Below are 18,745 nucleotides of genomic sequence, written 5' to 3'. Positions count from 1 at the left end.
ATCTGACTGGGGATCCACAGGGCCAGGGCACACCTTATTTTGTCATGGCTACCCTTTGGGTCAGTGCTGGCTCAAAGGGGAAAGAAGCAAAGCTGGAGACATGATCCTTTTTTCTGCAAAACACATCTTTACTTTCCTGGAGAGCATTCTTGAAGAATATATTGAGTTAACTTGCATTTTATCTGTACAGCAGTCATATTCACCTCCACTTGTGAGCTTAATGCATGAGAGATGCTGTGATCCTAACAGGATGAATTACAAAAAACGTCCTTGTGGGGTTTTTTCACTGGGAGAAATTAAATTTGAGTCTAGTTTCCTTCTCTCCTATTACTGTCAACATCTTGTCTGTCTGCTATTCTTTTGCTCCTACAACTGGCTTGCAAGTCCTCCCAGAAGACATGGCATGACATTTTAGTCCATGTCTTTTTTTTTTGTACATTGAACAGAAAATATAAGACTGTTGCACATCTGCAGATTATTTATCCATGCAGGCCTAATTGGTGCAGGGATTAGCAAAACACGTTTTGCCTGCCAATCTCTAGTCAAGAAGAAGGATTCACTGGCACAGTGGTGGCTTTGCTGTGCTCCAGGGAGGTGATGCTCACTCTGCTAAAAATCAGAAGCAATTTAGCCAAATTCAATTTGCAGGTACAGACCTTGCAAGGTCAAAGAAAGAAGCACAGTCTACAAAGAAATAATATTATCCTCTAAGAGCAACAGCAGATCCAAATCCGGTTGGGAGGAAGGGGCTCCAGTATGAGCACTGAGACAATGAAAAAATTCTAGCAAAAGTTAACAGTCTGGAAAGGAGAAATAACTGGCTTGTGCAAAGTATTCCCTTAGGATGTGTATTACTCCCAGAAATTTTCTACTTTACTGCAGATTTTCCAAAGATGTAGTGGCAGTTTCAGTGTCTTACAACCCTTTTTGGCATAGGTTTGTCCTGCAGGGAGTACCAACAGACCAAACCCCTGGCCTGGGGTAGCACACAGTACTTTTTCTCGTTCTTGTCTACCTTTTCTCTTCATAGGTAGGATTTTCAATTTTCAGAATAGGGGGGAAAGCATTCATTCCAGTGTTGGCAAGATTTTATAAATCCATTTGCACAAGGTTCAGAGAAGTGGGGAAGCATCACAACTGCCTTGCAATGGTTAAAGACAAAACAGGCAATGGAAGGTGAATAGTGTTAAATATATAATTGTTAACTCAGTGGGGAAAAAGTGGAGCTTTGCTGTCATATTTCATTTGCAAGTTTTATTTGAATGCAGCACCTGCTTTCAATATAATTAACTCTTACTTAGCACAGGATTTTGGCACTGATGACTTCTGATTTACTTCACTGGGGATGCTTGATTCCAGTGACAGAGTTATTCTGCAAGTATTGTGCTGGAGACTTGCCTAATGGAGTAGAGCTAATTTGCCATTTACTGGGTTAATGAAGATATACACTAAAAAGAGTGTGAAGAACAAGACCTAGTACATGAAAGCTAAAGAAACCAGCAAACAATTTAGAGTTAAGACACAAACAAAAGATTGCTGTGCCTCAGGCTTTTCTGTAGCATCTTTTATGCTACAGAATTCCAGTATCCTGAATACAGAATATCCAATATCCAGAATATCCAATTCCTGTAGCACTGTAGCAGCCTTCAGGTTGTCTGAACATGGATGTGGCACCTGTAGGTGGAAGCAAACTTTTCTGTATTGCTGCTGGGGCAATTAAGCCAGCACATTTCCCTTCCAAGTCTCCTTCCTCTGACATTCCATTCCAGTCTAACACAGACCATAACAAAGACTGTTGCCTTTGTTAATGCCTTCCATTTATATTTTAAACCAATTGCTGTGAATACAATGGAGTGCCAGCTCATGATGGCAGAACTGAGGAAAATAATGCAGGAAGATGTTTTATCTCAAAAATGCAGCATTACACCCTGCAATGCCACAGCTCCCTGCTGTGTGCTGCCACCCTACCTGCACACAGCTCCACACTTGCAGGAATTTACTCCTCACATAGAGGATTACAGGGGAGACCACCTCAGCAGAGGGGCTCTGCAGGGCAGCTTCTCTGCCAAAGAGAAGCCATGCTCAGCATCACCTGGGGATCCACAGGGCCAGGGCACACCTCAGCTTTACATCTACTTTCTCCTGTAGCCTTTCTGGCTGTTGTCCATGCCCAAAGTCCCACTGTTCCATGGGCAAAGCAGGGTGTTCCCAGCAAGCAAAAGTGTATCATCAAGAGAGTACCAAAGCAGCCTTTGGGTTGAGGAGGAAGGGGAGAGCAGCAGGTGCAGGATTTCTGGTGATGTGACCAGGAATAGGTTTGGTCAGTCTAAGATGGCAATTTCTCTTTTAACCCAGTGTGGGGGTTAACACGGCGGATGTGCCTGTGTCTGTGCTGGTCCAGAAATTAGTGGACAGCAGGAACAGCTGTGTTCAAATGTTCTGTCCAAATATTTAAGCAGAAGGTTGCTTTTTCTGGAGTCATCCCTGACTGTTTTGAGCTTACAGTGTAGCTTATACCACAGTCCTGCCTTGCTTCCCATAACTATTTATGTACCATTACTCACTGAAAACTCTCTTCATCAAGCTCTTCCTGGTATGGCTTCACAAGCTGTGCTACAGCACCAAGAAAAAATCAGCTTTCCCAGTAAGCAGTGGCAAACCTGGAGAGACAGTTACTTGTGAGAGGTTTATTGCATGACACATAGTCATTCTGGTGCACAAAATGTGCCACATTCTCCCAGATGCTCCTCATGCTTTGCTGAAGGTGCCAGGTCCAAGGCAGCCATCTAACCCATCTGCTGGAGTGCCCCTGTTTGGAACAACAGGGTGCATGGCTGGCAGCACCCTCCACAGCCCTAGGAGTCCTCTGTGCTGGGTAAGGAAATCTCTGCCCTAGGGAGGTCTCCTTTGAAAGCTGGAGCCAGCCTATGAGAAGTAATTCACACTTGGTGAAACCAGCCAGAACAGCTAAAAGGAAGCTGTACATTATTATTGTATAGGGCAAAGAGAGACTCCCAAAGTGGGCACTGCACTCAGGGGCATGATCCATGTCAGGGCAAGGCTGTCCTTTGGAACACTACACTGGATGCTTCAGGGATCCAGGCTGTGATACCATAGGAATCCAGTGGTATTTACTAAACAAGAATCAGGCCCACAAGGCAGTAAAAGCACATGCTGTATAGGAAATAGTGATAGCCAATTCTATATGTGGGGAACAGATTTTTGGCGGGAGGAATATTTTTTCTCAACATAAATTCCATTTTTGATGAATCCCAACATAAATTCCATTTTTGTCCTTTCATTTGAGTACAGCCTTCCTGTTCCTCTCATACTACTTTTGCTTCATGTCATTTAATTGTAACTGTGCCTGTGTTTCTTTGTTTTCAGAGCATGAGGCTGGCTGCCTATGACACCCTGGCGGTGAAACCCTCCATGGTGTCTTAGGAAGCAGGTTAAAGCCTCTAATGAAGTTTGGGACTGGCTTTTTCAGTGTGCCTCTGCTTCCTTTTGCACTCCCTGTGTCCCTTGAGGCAGGTGTCTGGTACAGTCAGTGCTGTGCAGGACTGAAGGCCAGACCTGAAGTGGGTGTAGTGTTTGTGGAAGGGGAGAATGGATCCTGCTGAGCACAGGCAGCATCTGTCAGGGTCATGAGCATCCCTGAACAGGCCAGCACAGCTCCAGCAGGTGGGAAGTCAGGCTGTGGTTTGCAGTGCAGATGGGCAGCTCTTCTACTGATTCAGAGAGGCAGTTAACAGGTTTGGCAGGGAATAGGCTGCTGCCAGCAGGCAATCTTGCAGAGGACAAGGGACACTGAGGGACACAATGCAGAACCAGCAGCTCAAATGAAAGAGTCCGTGTACAGCAGCCAAAGTACAGGGTCATCACATCCAGAGATGGGCAAGTTCTGCATAGCTATGATTTGATACAAAGGACTGGCAGGCAACAAAAGCCAATAAACACAAAAAATGTGTTTCCTCTACCTTGCAGTCTTGCTGTAGCAGATGTAGACCTGTGGATGCAGAGATATGAACAGGCTCAAAGAATGGATGGGGTTTTTTTAGGTATTCATCTGGTACAGCCCTGTCTTCTGGGAAAGTGGATCAAAACAATGCTTTCATCAGTATCCAAATAATGATCTTTACATGCCCAGTCTCAGGAAACAAACAGCTTGAAATTCATGACAGCAGTGAAAAACTATTTGTCCATCATTGTCAGCAGGAAATTTAATTCTGGTCAGGTTTTGTCAGAACACCCCAATAAAGAACTTCAGAGTCCCGGGGAGGTTGCAGGTTTGAAAGTGAGCAATGGCAGGGCAGGCCAGGACACTGTGCTGGCTGCCCCACACACACCTTGCAGGCTGCTGGCCACAGCCCCAGCCCCCAGGCTGATTCATCCCTTCTTTGTGTTCCTGAATTTCCATGCAGCTGGCAGCTTGCAGCTCTGCTGCCAGGCAGGCACAGGCTGCAGGCAGGTTCTCCCCAGCCCTGCAGCCCCATTCCAGCCCTGCCAGCAGGGCCAAGCTGCACCCCATCACCTCCTGTGTCCTGTTGCTGCATTTGGGACACAGACAAACTGCTGGTGCTTCTGCTCTTTGTGCCAGGGCTGAAGCTGCCCAGGCTGCCTCCTGCTCAGGGATTCACAGCACCCCAGCCTGGACTGCACACGTGAGCTCCTGACTCCCCACTGCTGCTCCAGCGTGTCCCCAGCTGCTGCCATGCCATGTTCTCAGCTCACACAGAATCACACAGAATAATGAGGATGGAAGAGACCTCTAAGATCATTGAGTCCAACCTATGCCCTAACACCTCAACTAAACTGTAGCACCAAGTGCCATGTTTACTTTTTGTAAACACCTCCAGAGATGGTGATTCTACCATCTCCCTGGGAAGAGCATTCCAGTACTTTATTATTCCTTTGATGAAACATTTCTTCCTAATATCCAACCTATACCTTCCCTGACATAGCTTGAGACTGTGTCCTCAGGCAGCTGCCTGCCACCCCTTCCTGCTCCTGCCCTGATGCTGCTGGAGATTTGAGCCAGGTCCCTCCCCTTGGGTGGAAAAACCCCAGACCAGGCTCCTGCAAGGCTTCTTCCAAGCCCCACACAGCAGATCAGGTGGGCACCAGCTTCCCATGGCTTCAGCAGGAGCAGGGAGCTAGGGGCTTTGCTGCCAACCCTGGACCCTCAGCATCCTGATGCCCACAGGGGTGAAAGGAGGAGGATGGCCCCACACTGCTTCAAGATGTTCACTGTGAAGGGGCTGGTGGGAAGAGTGAGATTTCACCTCCTGCTGTCACTTCTCCCTTTGCTCTTTCTTTGCCGCCCCCTCCCTTGTATGCATCCCTGCCTGTTTGTATCCTGTGCAGGTGCTGGCTGTTGCAGCAGAAGCTGAACCTTGGTTTTTTTTCTCCTCTTTAAGGTGTGTGCCTCTCTTTCCCCAAAGGAAAAGAAGAGGAGCAAAAAAAAAGCCATATATTTGCTGCAGACTGTGACTGGCTTATGTAATAACACTGCCTTTCTCTCCTTGTTTTAGGGAGTGCTGCCGATTTTTTGGAGACAATGGCTTGACTTTGAAGGTGTTTTTTACCAAGGCAGCACCCTTTGGTGTTCTTTGGACACTCACAAACTACCTTTACTTACATGCAATAAAGAAAATAAACACTACGGATGTCTCCGTGTTGTTCTGCTGCAACAAAGCTTTTGTGTTCTTGCTTTCATGGATCGTTCTGAGGGACAGGTTCATGGGAGTGAGGGTAAGTGACTCCTTATCTCTGTCTCCCCTCTTCCTCCTCACCCTTGTGTCTTTCCTTTACCCCTTGCCTCCTACCAGCTGAGTCAGGCAGCACCCATGCAGACAGAAGTCCTTGTGGAGCAGGGCTGCATCCTTCCCTGCAGCCTTCCCAGGTGCCTGTGAGCTCCTGGAGCCCCTGGCTTGCCCAGCCCAATGCCTTTGGGCACATTCCTTCAGGAAAGAGGTGACTTGCTCCAGAGTGGGTCACAAAGGATATGTGCTGCCTCCATGCTGCTGTGGATGTGTGTCAGCCCTTGCCAATGCCCTCCAAGTGACCATTCCCAGGTGCCACCAGACCTGGGTGTTTCTAACTGCGCGTTCTCGCAAGCCCTGCCTACACACTTCTGGTCCCATCCTGGGAATTCACCAGGCCCCTCACCTTCCCACGTGTGACAGCAGGCTTGCAGGGTGGGACACTTGTCTTCTGCATCTCCTGTGTCAGGTGCAGCAGCTGCAGGCAGGAGAGGAGAGGAGAGCTGGGCTGCGCTCGCCCACCCGTGGCCCAGAGGTGTCTGCACGTGTCACTGCTGGAAGGTTGGTGTCCACAGGGACTTGCATCTGGCCAGCAGCTGTAGGCTGCTCTTCTGGTGGCACCCCAAATGTTTGCTTGCACCTTTAGTTCTGCACCCCACACGAATGCTTCTGCAGCAGCAGCAGCAGTGCCACGTGCAGAGGGTTTATCCCTGCTGACCCTGCTGCCGTTCCAGCAGCCCTCAGCACGTCCCATCCTTGGGCAGCAGAGTGGGTGGGTGGGTAACCCACCACCCCAGAGCCAAGGAGCTCCTGCCAGGGACAGGAGCAACTGCAAGGAAAAGGCACCAGTGGGTCCCTCTTTCCTTGCTTCACCAATTAATCTTAATTAATAATCAAGATCAACAGCAATAACTGTAATTATTCCTGTCTCCTGCCCACTGCTTGAGGAGCTCCCTGCTCACCCACCTAGGCTGGTGGTACTAAGAAGAGGTTGTTGCATGGAATAGCTGAGAGTTAACTTTTCAAGAAGTATCCCTCTCTGGCAGGAGAATTTGGCAGGAGACCTTGGCCAGCCTTTCAGTGGTGGCAGCCAAGAGGCTGCTCAGGGGATGGTTGCAAAATGTACCTGCCAAAAGCTCAGCATGGCCAGCTGGTGTCTGCCCACCCCTCTGCCCAAGGAGCCCTACCCTAAAAACAAATTAACTGTGATTTTTGAGTGCAGAAGCAAGGCTATCCTGAAATGATCCTGGAGCTAGGGAAGTCTCATTGTTATCAAAGCTGGATGTGCTGATCATATTGATAAATGAAAATAAAAAAAAGGTATTTTTGTGTCTTCATCTCTCTTGTGGCACTCTCAGCTGTAGCACTGGTGGGACACCAGGAGAGGTGGTGTATGGAGGGGTGACCACTGCAGTCTGCACCTGCAGCTTGCTCCTCAGTCTGAATGTGCCACCTCCCACCATGGGATATGGCTGTGGTGTGGAGGGAAAGAAGCCAACCTGTGTGTGCAGGGATACCTACATGGGCACATACATGCTGGAGTACAGGTGCTTCTTGGGCTCTCCTGAGTTTATGGCCATGATGGAAAAGCCAGGATGGTCAGGGACTTTGCAGCAGCTTCTTGGGAAGGTTGTCTTGTGCCACGGCAGGGGACAGGCACTGGGGGATGAATCCTGTTTGTGTGCCTCCCTTCTCAAGGGGGCAGGAGGGGAAGGAGCAGAGAAGCAGACCCAAGTGCTGGTCCAGGCCATGTCCAGCTGTCTTTTGTTTCCTATCTGCACTACTTTGGGAAAGCAGCAGTGAAGCAGAGAAGCAGAACAGGGGCCAGAGCAGTGGTGACTGTGTGATATCCCTGCCTCCCCCTGTGGAACCTGGCATTGGTGAGACTGTGGCAGAGGGACTTCCTGAGAAGGAACCCAGCTGTCTCCTGAATCCAAGAAGGACCTGGGTGCAGGGAGAAGGGGTTTGCAGACAGACTGGGCTATTTGCTCTTAAGCACTTGTGGCATCCTGACCTGTGGCAATAGGAGAGTGAGGAGGCGCTCGTCCTTGGAGATTGGAAGGGCCCATGGCAGCACAGCAGTTCTACCACCCAGCTTCGTGTGGCACAGTGGGAGTGCCAGGGCACTCCTGTCTGCAGAGGACATAGCATGGAGTCTTTGGAGAGAATCATTTTCTTCCCTCTTTCCTCTCTTTTCTGTCCAGCCCATGTGAAAAGCAACAGGCAGAAAGAGTGTCACTGCTGGGGGACAGCTCAGGATGACCCCAATACACTGCCTTCTTCCTGGACTAGCAACCAGCAGGAAAGACAGCTGCTAGGGCTTCTCTGGGGGTGACCTAGGGCTGCAGCCACCACACAGCCCAGCCCCAAAGCACATGCTGCCTCGGGGCCACACTGTGTCAGAGTCAGAGCTGCTCACCCTCTTAGAAGATCCCTTTGAGAGGGTATTTGGCAGACAAGGCTGCAAGGGGGGAGTGCCTTCCCACACTCCTGCTCCATCCCCACACCAGTGCAGCAGGATGGACATGCCACAGCAAAGCTCTGACTGCACATTTGGGTGTCCCTGTTCATGCCCACTGACAGAGGCAAGGTGAGAGAGGCAGCTACTCAGTGGGGTTAAAGCAAGTACAATTATCCTACTCGGCCTTCAGAAGGGCTGCTACTAGCTCTCTAAGCATATAAATCACAATTTAGCTGGAATTTAAAGTAAGAACAATTACAAGTTCCCATCTTTGCCATTCAGGTACTTTTAAGTGCCTTCATCTCCCCTAATGAAGTTGAGCTTTTCCCCCTTGCCCTTCACTGTTCCCAGAGAATGACTGGCTGGGCTGGGTGCTGTCAAAGACACAGAGATAATGAAGCTGTGAGTGCCTGCAGCACTGCCTCTGCAAACCCTGCAGTGCTGAGACATCTGTGGCACTGTGGTGTGAGCAGCCTGTCACCACCACTAACAATGTGCTGGATAGAAAGGCTGAAAGGCTTTCAGAGAAGGTGTCTGTGGCACTGCTGGCAGGTCAACAGGACACTGCAAAGGGAGGCCAAGACCCATCTGACACTTGTGACACACTTGATGGAAGAGGCAAGGACCTCTGCCCCAGCAGAACTGTTTGCAGACTGCATTTATTTGCTTTGATTTTGACTTTGGTGTTTCCCTCCGTGCTACAGTGAATAAAACAGCTCAGGATCCAAGAGAGCCATCACCTGCAAGTGCCTCCTGTGTACATAATATACAGACAGGCACATCTGCCTGTGGGACTTGGAAATGCATCTCCTAGCAAATCTCAAACACAGCCTCTTGGAAGGTGCTCTGAAGCTGATCAGCTCCTGATGTCAAAAGCAAAGCTGGAGACTTTTCATTCTGCAGTTCATGCATGCACCCCCAGGTTTCACAGCTGCCTTAGGGGGATGAGGCAGGCTTCCTCCACCCACACACCTGGAGCTGCCAGCTGGGTGCCACAGCCTGGAATGTGGTTGTGTTTCTCCTCAGCCCTCCAGTGAAGGGTGGACAAGCCCCACACAGCTCACAGGAGAACAGCCACACCTGCAGCAGATGGTACAGGAAATGCTGCATCTTCCACTCTTTGTCAACTCATCTGGAACACAGGTGATGTTGAAGGAAGGCACAGAGTTGCCATCTTTCAGCTAAGCCTGAGCCATGTACCTTGCAGCTCTCCCAAGAGCCACAGTGAGTCAGAGCAAAGGTGCCTCTGCCCCAGAAGCCTGCCTGCACCAGCTACCTGTAGTAGAAAAATCTGTCTAAATAGGAAAAGCCTGTCATGACATTTCCTCATGAGACTTTCCAGCCTCCAACAATTTGAGGCTCAAGGACTTCCTGAGATGGAAGCAGTGTTTCTATAGCTAATAGTCTTTGATGGAATTTTTTTTCTTCCATTTATCCTTGTAAACTTTTATCCTTGTAAACTTTTCACATCCACAGGGTGCAACGGCAAAGCTTTCCTTCACCTAATTATGTGTTGGGTGAAGGCAAATCTCTTTTTCCTTGTTCTCCACCTGCCTCATGCTAGTCTCATGCAATGACCTTTTTTCTTGTGCTTCTGAATTTTTATTTGACAAGCACTAGCACAGTGGTGAGAGAACTACAGCACACTGCTGAAGAGCCATGCAGGGGGGTTCTCTCTTTGCCTTACAAAGGAGCCTGTCCAGGACCATAGGGTTCAGTTACACCACCACAAAACTTCACTTTAGAAATTATGTCCCACAGCTGTGCATGGAGAGACCAGATGCCAACAGGGCTGCAAGCCAAGATGCTGTATCTAAACCTCTCCAAATCTGCAGTGTAGATACCCAGCTTTTTCAGTTGGTGCTGGGCTCCACCCTGGTCAAGCCATAAATCAGTATTCTGTCTTATGCCATCCTGCCATTACACAGCAACCCCTGTGAAGAAATTGATACGGTTTTGTTTGCAAAAAATTGGCCATTTTTGTTAGGGGAAATTGAAGGTGTTGATGTCAGTGTGAGGGAAGGATCTGCTGGGTGATTGTCTGGTGTATGGGTGTCCCCTGGCACCAGCCCCAGCTCAGCCCAGGGAAGAGGCTGCTGGTGCCAGGGGGTTGGGACGTGCAGCTGGCAAAGAGGTACCTCACCACACCTTGCTGCTCAGGCAGCAGCAGAGCTTGGCACACAGACATTCCCCCTGCATCTCCACAGCAGCCCTGGTATCTCTGGTGGGAAGCAGGAAAGATGAGAGGAGGCTTATGGATGTGTAGGCAGCTGCAGCCTGTGGATGGGGCTTAAAACCCCAGTCTGGAACTGCCAGAGGGGACAGCTGACTGGCACTTACCCATCTGGGGATCAAAATAAACTACTGTCTCAGTCATCTTGGAGGCATCACCTTGAGTGTGCAGCCAAAAGGCATGTGCTGTAAGCAGGGCATCCCCCACAGCCCTGCAGAGCTAGGAAGCATGAGCATACAGAAAGCTCTATTCACCCCAGAATTAACACCCTGAGAGGCTGAAGGACAATCCCAGAGAAGCCAGGGCTTTCTTACGGCTTTCTGGCACACCCTGGTAAATCGGGGCAGCGCCTCCCCTGCCTTTGTGAATGTTCCTTCTATTTGGGAGACACCCCTCAGGCATTGCAGTGTGCGTAGCTGCTGGAGAAAACCTCCTTCTACTCCTCAAATTACTCGTCTAGACTGGAAAGCAGTTGTATGAATTTTATTCCCCTGGTTATTTCTATAACCTTTTTGCTCCAAAACTTCAACAGGACTCGAAGCCTTTTCTGCAAGCTGCAGGGAATTATTACTTGTGTATTATTGTCATGCACAGGGACCCACTGATGGGGAAGCTCAGTGACAGAGATTAAATCCCCACTTGGAGGCACTGAGCCCTGCAGTCTGGCCTGTCACACATGCCCAGAGCAGCCTCTCCTTTGCAGCTCTGCCTGCAGCTTCCCTGCAGCCAGGGAAACCACGAGGCCAGGCAGCATCTTCTCCCTGGGTATTGGCCCAGGCTTGCTACTATTTTCTACATAAGCAGATGATGCAGAAGTACTGTGCTCACATGTAAGTCTGCATTGCCTGTTTCTCCACCGTGGGGGTTGTCTAGTAACACTTTCTTGCTTTCTTTCTTTGTCTCCAACCAGATTGTGGCTGCTATATTTGCTATTGCAGGGATAGTTATGATGACGTATGCCGATGGGTTTCACAGCCACTCCGTCATTGGGATAGCCCTGGTGGTGGGCTCTGCCTCAATGTCTGCTCTCTACAAGGTAAGCACACCTGGCTCTTTCCCCTCAGAGATATGCCTGTCACCCTCATCACTCACTTTGGCTGTTCCTGTCATATTTGCAAACCTCTGTGCAGTTCAGTGCCATGTGCCCTTCTTTGAGAGCTCTGCCATAAACACACTGCTCTGCAGCACTGCATTCAGGTGTTCCCTTGCTTTGATGTCTGCTCTCTCTTAGGATAAAAACTCCTATTTCCTTGGAATAGTCTTCTCCAGTGCTCCTCCAGCAGGGGGAGGATTTACAGACGTCCCACCTTCATAAAAAATGAAGCCGCTTTTCCACAGATTCTGGATTCAAGCACTCATTCTGGAAGCACCCTGCAGAGATTTAGCTTCTTTGAGTCACTTGGTTAGTTCCCCTTGCCAGTCCTTCTTCAGTAACATATGTAGCCTGTGTTGGGCTTAAAGCACTGCTTATCATGGAAGCAATTGCATCCTTAACATGCAGAACACGTGCCTATGAATCAAGACCTCATCCTGAGCAGCTGGATAAGCTGCACTATGTGTAAGATGCAGCCTTCTCTGCTGAGCAGAGCCATTTCACTCAGCCTGGGACACTTCTGGGCACTTGACTGTGTGCTGCTCATAGTGCTCAGAGTCACAGTCCACAGTGAGGAATAAGCATTTGTAAGTGTGGTTTGCCCACCCTGGCTCAGATGTGTAGATCAGGAGGAGGTGTAGACAGCTTCATTTGGTCTAATGAATTGCACTGTACCAGTCATCCAACAGGAATTGGCCAGGAGAGCCCTGCAGCCCTAACACCAGCAGTCCAGGGAAACTTGCCAAACTGAGAAGCATCTGTCTGTGCCCCTCAGCACAGTGCTGCAATGCTTTTTGCTCACATTTTTAAGATCAGACCATCTCTTACATTAGGAAAGTCAGGAAGTTTCATACAGCTCATTACTCTAATAGACCCTTTCCTTGCAGGACCAGAGACATGGCCCACCAGACCGGAGAAAATAAAGGCTAGAGCCTAGGTGTGTTCCCTTTCCCATGACACTGCCACTCTTTTTGGGAATGGGAGTCTCAGGGCTGCTCCACCAGAGCCCGTGCACAGAGGGTGGTGGTGGCAGTGCCAGCAGGGTGTTACTCTGCAGTGTGCTCTGCATGCCAGGACAGGTGAAGCTCTGCAGCTTGTTGTGCAGCACATGCTGCTGCCACTGCTGCTGCTGCCACCCTGCTCTTGCTTTCCAGAGTCTGGCTGGGTTCCCATGAGCTGTGTGTGCCAAAGGGGCAGGCAGATCTGCAGGCAGACAGATCTCACCACGTGCAGCAGAGCCCATCTGGGGTAGGAGGATAGGTCGAGGTGGCCCTGCTGGATGCAGCACAACACCTGTCCTCAGGTGGCACATGAGGAGTAAGTGGCTTTTGGGACATTTTGCTCCATAATGCAGAGCAGCAACCCAGCTGCACTAGCCAATGATGGGATGGGGGGAGTGGCAGAGCCCTGCTAGCACGGCAGCCCTGCAGCCCTGCCTGCTCTGTGTAGGCAAAGGAGAGAACTGACACTGGTGAGGGGGACTGCCAGTGCTGCACAAACCACTCAGTCACAGTCCATTGGCTGTCCTGGGCTGCAGCCAGCAGCAGAGGAAAACTGTTCCCAAACCATGGTATCCAAGAGAATCTCTGCAGCTCTGTGGTGAAAACCAGTGCAGACTCCAGACAGGACCTGTCCACAGGCAGTCCCCAGCCACAGATGGGCTGCTCAGAGCCTTCATTTCTACTGGGTGGGTTTTTTTTTTCCTTTTCCCACTAACAAACCAAAGCTTTTAAATCCTTCCCTGCAGTCTCATTGCCCAGGTTGCATCTGCACTCTGGGCTGTGGGACTGCTGCTCTGCTATCTGCCTCCTGGAGATGAGTTCCCAGGAGAAGGTGGAAGGACAGCCAGTCAGCATGGACTGTGCTTGTCCAAAGACCTGGACCAGTGATGTCTCATGCAGGGAGATTCTTCATCTGGACTGCTTCATCTCCTCCCTCTGCCCTGCTCCACAGTCTTCTTAATGTCAAGTTTTCTGGAAGTGAAAGACTGAAGGGTCTAAGCTAGGGCTGAAGGGTCTAAGTTAGGCTTAGTGACCTTTCCTTTCAGGACAGGCACAGACAAAGGTGCTGAATGCCCTTTCTGCATGGGCTCAGTTGGCAGCTGCTCCTGCCTGTGTTCCAGGGGTGCCAGGACTGTGAAGGCTGGGCCACACAAGCTGCTCACCACAGTTCCACGAGCTGCCATCCCAAGTGTCTGGCAAGCATCACTGCATAGGTGCCAGAACAGAACACCAGCCCTCCAGGGATGCTGGTGCAAGAAAGTTAAACCCATGTCTTTTCCTCTTTTAGGTTTTATTCAAACTTCTTTTGGGCAGTGCTAAATTTGGAGAAGCTGCCTTATTCCTGTCTGTGTTAGCTGTCTTCAATGTCCTCTTCGTTACCTGTATTCCTGTCATCCTTTATTTTACCAAAGTGGAGTACTGGAGCTCTTTTGACATCATTCCTTGGGGGAACCTCTGCGGATTTTCAATTCTCTTATTGAGTGAGTAGATGGGGGAGCTCTCACACTGCTGGGGGTGGAGGAGGGTGCCAGAAACTGGCCACTGGTGGAAACTGCAAGCCTCTCCTGTATTGGAGCTGTTTTCCCTTCTCAACTTAATTATTAACTTGAGAAGGCCCATTCCTAGGGCCAAGGTAGACCTTGCTTCTGCTACTATTACCACACCAAAACACAGTGGATCTCTTTAGAAGGGACTGTGGAACTAAACTGTAAAGCTTGTCCTAACTGCTACTCATGAACTCTGTGTGACAGAGACAGGTAACACTTGCCTGGGCTGTGATGGAAGCAGCCCTGCTGGGAGGGCATTATCTGGGGCTCAGCAGCATCCCCACAGCAAGGAGCTTAGGCCAGGCCTGACAAGGCCAGACTCCAATGCCTCTGCTGCCTGGACTAATTGCTACTCCTAAAGAGGAGGAAACTTTTGAAAATGTAGTGTTGCACAGTGGTGGAAATTTTGATAGGTGGCAATCCTCTCTTCTGCTGCCACTGCTGTGTCACCAAAGGAGCCCAGAGGGGAGGGATGCCAATCTAAGTTTTAAAGGTTACCAGAAACATGATGTTGTCCATTGTTAAATTGATGTGTTGACTTGCTGCCACAGTTGGTCCCTACACTGGATGATGGAATCCCCTCTCCTAAAACATTATTTTCCACTGGAAATAGCGCTTCTCTACCCCTGTCTTGAGTCCCAGCTCCTTTTACCCTGAACAATCACAACTCCAGAAATACCTCCAGGTTACTTATCAGTGGACTCAGAGGAAGCTGTAAGAAAGTGGTGCAGAACTTGGCAAGCAATCCCTGGTGTGTGCAATACTTGGGTACTACTGGAAGACAGTCAAAGCTCCAGCTCCCAACAAGCTCAGTATTGGCAAGGCTCTCCTGACTCTGCTAAAGCTGATCACCTTAAAAATTTGATCCAAAGCAATTATTAATTTGTCATGAAACACCCCACAAACTGTGTATGGTATTACAATGGACTGATATTATAATCATTCCGTAGTAATGATAGTATAATTTCATTGTATGAAATTATATTTAGCAAGTTCCTGCCTGGAAGAGGGTTAGATTTACAGCATCTTCCACCTGCATCTTCCAACTGCTTTTCTACAGAAAAGCACCCAGACAGAAGCTCCTGTTCAGCTGAAATCTCCCAGATGAAGAGTGTTAAGTCTTTCAGCAGGGCCAAGGGGATCACTGGATCAGTATGAAGAGTGAGGATTACTGCACATGATGCTGAGAGACAGGCTGTACCCAAAATCCAGCCTGATCCTGCCACTGGACTCCAGAGGGATACAGAGCTCCCCAGAAACAGCAATGTCTCAGGCAGGTGGCCATGCAGCAGACTGAGCTTTGTCCTCTTCAGGATAAACAACAGAAGCTGATGTACCCTTCATTTCAACAACAGAATAATAAAGGATAAGTGTTTCAAGTGACATTCCATCTGCCTAATTTCACTGTACTAAAAGACATTTTTCTTTCCTTCACCAGCATTCAATATTCTACTAAATTTTGGGATTGCTATTACCTACCCCACCTTGATTTCTCTTGGAATTGTACTGAGTGTCCCAGTGAATGCAGGTAAGATTTTCTGTCTTTTGCATCTTAATTAATACATTAAATCTGTGGCCTTTCAAATACACAGCAGGGATGAAAGAAAATAGATTTATTAAACATGTTTTGCAACTTCTCTCAAAGACTTACAGAGATGACACTGATTAAAAATTTATTCTTTATGTGTTAATTATGTGTTGTGTAATATTATATGAATATTCATAATCCGTAAAATTGGTTTTTAAATTACTGTCCGAAGAAGACTGCATACTGAAAAACAAAGTCGATTTGAAGACATTCATCTCTGGGCTGGAATAAAAACCCCTGAATAAAGCAGAAATCAGTTCTTAATGATGTCTTCAAGACAGGCTTAACACTAAATTCAAACAAATATAATTTCTTACATTTTAGAGCAGATAAGTATTAGTAACTCTGCTTGCCTTGGTAAATAACACTGTGGGTGTTTACCAAGAACACTGGACAGTTCAGTGTTGGACATGGCCTGGTACATTTTTCTGACAGTTTTTCTGAAATTTAGTGAAAGCCAAGAGACTGCAGAGTCTGAGAGGGCTGAGCAGGGGATGGCAGACACAATCCCAACCTAAAGCAGCTCCTAAAACCCAGTATGCTCAGCTGGTGCCACGGTGCAGGTGGCAGCTCCCAGCCTCACACTGACTAAGTACACACAGAGCTGGGCACAGCTCCGGTAGATTTGCTACCCAAAGGTGTGATCCCTCCAGAGTATGTGGATGGCTCATCTTGGGCAGGGTCTCTTACTTCACAGGGCACTCAGGGTAACAAGAAAAATTTGCAATCAGGAGCTGCTGTGCAGGGAAGGGAAATGCCCTTTTCTCTGTGTCCCTGCACCTCAGCAGGAGTTCATGTGCTGTCGGTGGACGTACCCTGCTGTGTGCTCAACCAGCAGGAAAGAGTGCCCTTGCCATCACTGCCTCCATGGCCATGCTCTCCTGCCACAGCCAGCCCACAGAGCTGGGGAGGTGAGGGGCAGGGAAGGGGATACTGTCCTAATGCCTTTTCCCATGTAATAACACCCGTTCAATATCCCACACAGTTGTTGATCACTACACCAGTGAAATTGTCTTCAATAGTGTCCGAGTCATCGCCATCATCATTATTGGCCTGGGCTTCCTCCTGCTGCTCTTGCCAGAGGAATGGGATGTCTGGGTAATAAAGCTCCTCACACGTCTTAAAGTCCGGAAGAAGGAAGAAATTCCCGAAGGGAATGGAGACATTGCTTCAGGACTGCCTAATAAAAGCCGGAGAACTCGCCCTTCCATGTCATCCTTTGCTCATTAAATGCTCTTTTTACCAAAACTTTGTGGTTAACGTTATATATGATGATGCAAAGGTCTTTTCTTGGGAAGAAGCACACCTGTCCAACACGGTGTACATATCTGTACAGTTTTGATATGATCACCATCTAAAGCATCAAGTCTTGGCATGTCCAGTTTGCTTGTACTTTTTTCACATCTGACCTTTCACTTAAGTAGTACACTGAAAAAAACTGCAAACCAAGAACCTCTCTTCTCTTTTTAAATGAATGTAATATATAGTCAAAATATATTTGCATAGGTTATTTTAAAGAATGACTTTCATGAAAAGCAGGGCAGACATTTTGAGCATTAGGTACTGAATGATGCATTGCACACTGTGATTTAAAAGAAACAAATGCTATGCTACATCACATGTTTATTTTTGACCAGAGCTGTACTTTGAAAGTTTTCAAGGAGCAAAAAAAAGGGAATTTTTTTGGGGATGGGAAGAGGGGGGGAAGAGCGGAAGGAAGATTTAGAAATCACTCTATGTAGATGAGCACATGTTGCGCTGCAAACAGGGAAAATCCAAGCGCAAAAAATGCTTGCACTAAAGCATAGAGAGAAAGCAGTCTAGAGCCCAAATCTCCTTATTCTGCGAATGACTGTAGTCCACGTTTAAAATCATGCAAGAGAAATCCAGTGCCTTCTACAGAACTCTTGTCTTTATCCACGCAGAACCAGGTCCTGCTGCGAGGCACTTGCAAAGGCAGGGCTCAGGTTTGTGGCCCCGAAGGACCCCAAATTCCCACCGCCACCGGGACGTGCCTCCCACGCACGCCGTGGCTCCTGTGGGAGCGTGGGGCCCAGGGCACTGCAAGGTCGGGCGCAGGAGACCTGGTTCTCTTCTCACTTCACAGGTGTTACCCCTGTGCGGAGCTGCGCTTGATCAAAGCCAATGTGGGGAAGGGGAAATTTCGGTCACGTGTGGGACAACTGACGGAAAATGATCCAAGGGGCTGGCAAGAGCGTGGTTGCTGATGTACAGTCTGAGAGCATGGACTAAGGGGGTGAATCGCCAGTTGCTTTTACTCCATAATTGTGAGTGTTAAGAGTTAAAAATGTAAGATATTTACATCAAATGTAACACTTTTTATGAAACTTGTAAGCACCAGGATGTTTACTTACGCGATTTTGGTTCGCCATTAAATTTCTATCTGTGATAGATCACATGCTATGTAAAAAGGGGGGGAAAGGTTATAGTTTACTATTTTTGAAGTTTACATTGTTGCATACAAAATTAAAAGTGTTCTTTTGAACTGCTGCCATAGCCTAAGGTCCCTGCTGCCACTGAGGTCCTCTTTGTCTCAGGCAGGGGTGGCATCCACTTCAAAACATTTTAGCAAATCAACTTCAGATTCCATTATCTGTTTGGCAAAGCTAAATAATAAAAGATTTTAAACTCAGCCTCAGTCAATGCTATTCTTTTCCTTCTCTTGACTAAACCTTTACTGCAGTTCTCCTGTCGCTGGTATTTGGCCAAAGAGATCAAAAGGGAGAGACACAATCAGCAAAGCAACCGAGGCTGCATCTCATGGCACTGCCAGCCTGTCTGCCCAAGACAGCAAAGTCTGCTCTACACTACCTGGACAAAGCCATCCAGAGGGATGCTGTTAGGCATCAGTCAGGAAACAGACATTCAGCAGAAGTAGACCAAATGAAAAATTGATCTTTGAATGCATCAGTGAGCAGCCATATATCCATATGCTAACAGGTACTTGGGGCAGCGTGTGGGACATGAATTTGTACATTAATATCCAGGCCCTAGTCCAGGCTGTATGCTTGTACCCACCATTTTGCTTGATGACCA

The 18,745-nt window shown here is 48.4% G+C and overlaps 1 protein-coding gene across 2 annotated transcripts in view; it reads left to right on the top strand.

Annotated features, from left to right (window-relative positions):
* Window positions 1–18,341, top strand: part of SLC35F3 (solute carrier family 35 member F3) — a 164,261-nt gene extending 145,920 nt beyond the window's left edge. For both annotated transcript variants that reach the window (XM_054629624.2, XM_077175593.1), the window contains 5 exons: window positions 5,535–5,754; window positions 11,370–11,495; window positions 13,842–14,034; window positions 15,539–15,628; window positions 16,674–18,341. In XM_054629624.2, the coding sequence (XP_054485599.1) occupies window positions 5,535–5,754; window positions 11,370–11,495; window positions 13,842–14,034; window positions 15,539–15,628; window positions 16,674–16,918 (874 nt within the window). In that variant the 3' untranslated portion in view covers window positions 16,919–18,341. The remainder of the gene's footprint in view (window positions 1–5,534; window positions 5,755–11,369; window positions 11,496–13,841; window positions 14,035–15,538; window positions 15,629–16,673) is intronic.
* The last annotated feature ends 404 nt before the right edge of the window (window positions 18,342–18,745 follow it).

This window comes from Agelaius phoeniceus, chromosome 3 (assembly GCF_051311805.1).
Source record: "Agelaius phoeniceus isolate bAgePho1 chromosome 3, bAgePho1.hap1, whole genome shotgun sequence".
NCBI classification, from domain to species: domain Eukaryota; kingdom Metazoa; phylum Chordata; class Aves; order Passeriformes; family Icteridae; genus Agelaius; species Agelaius phoeniceus.
The sequence above is the reverse complement of the archived record's forward strand: the minus strand, read 5'-3'. Positions and strand labels throughout refer to the sequence as shown.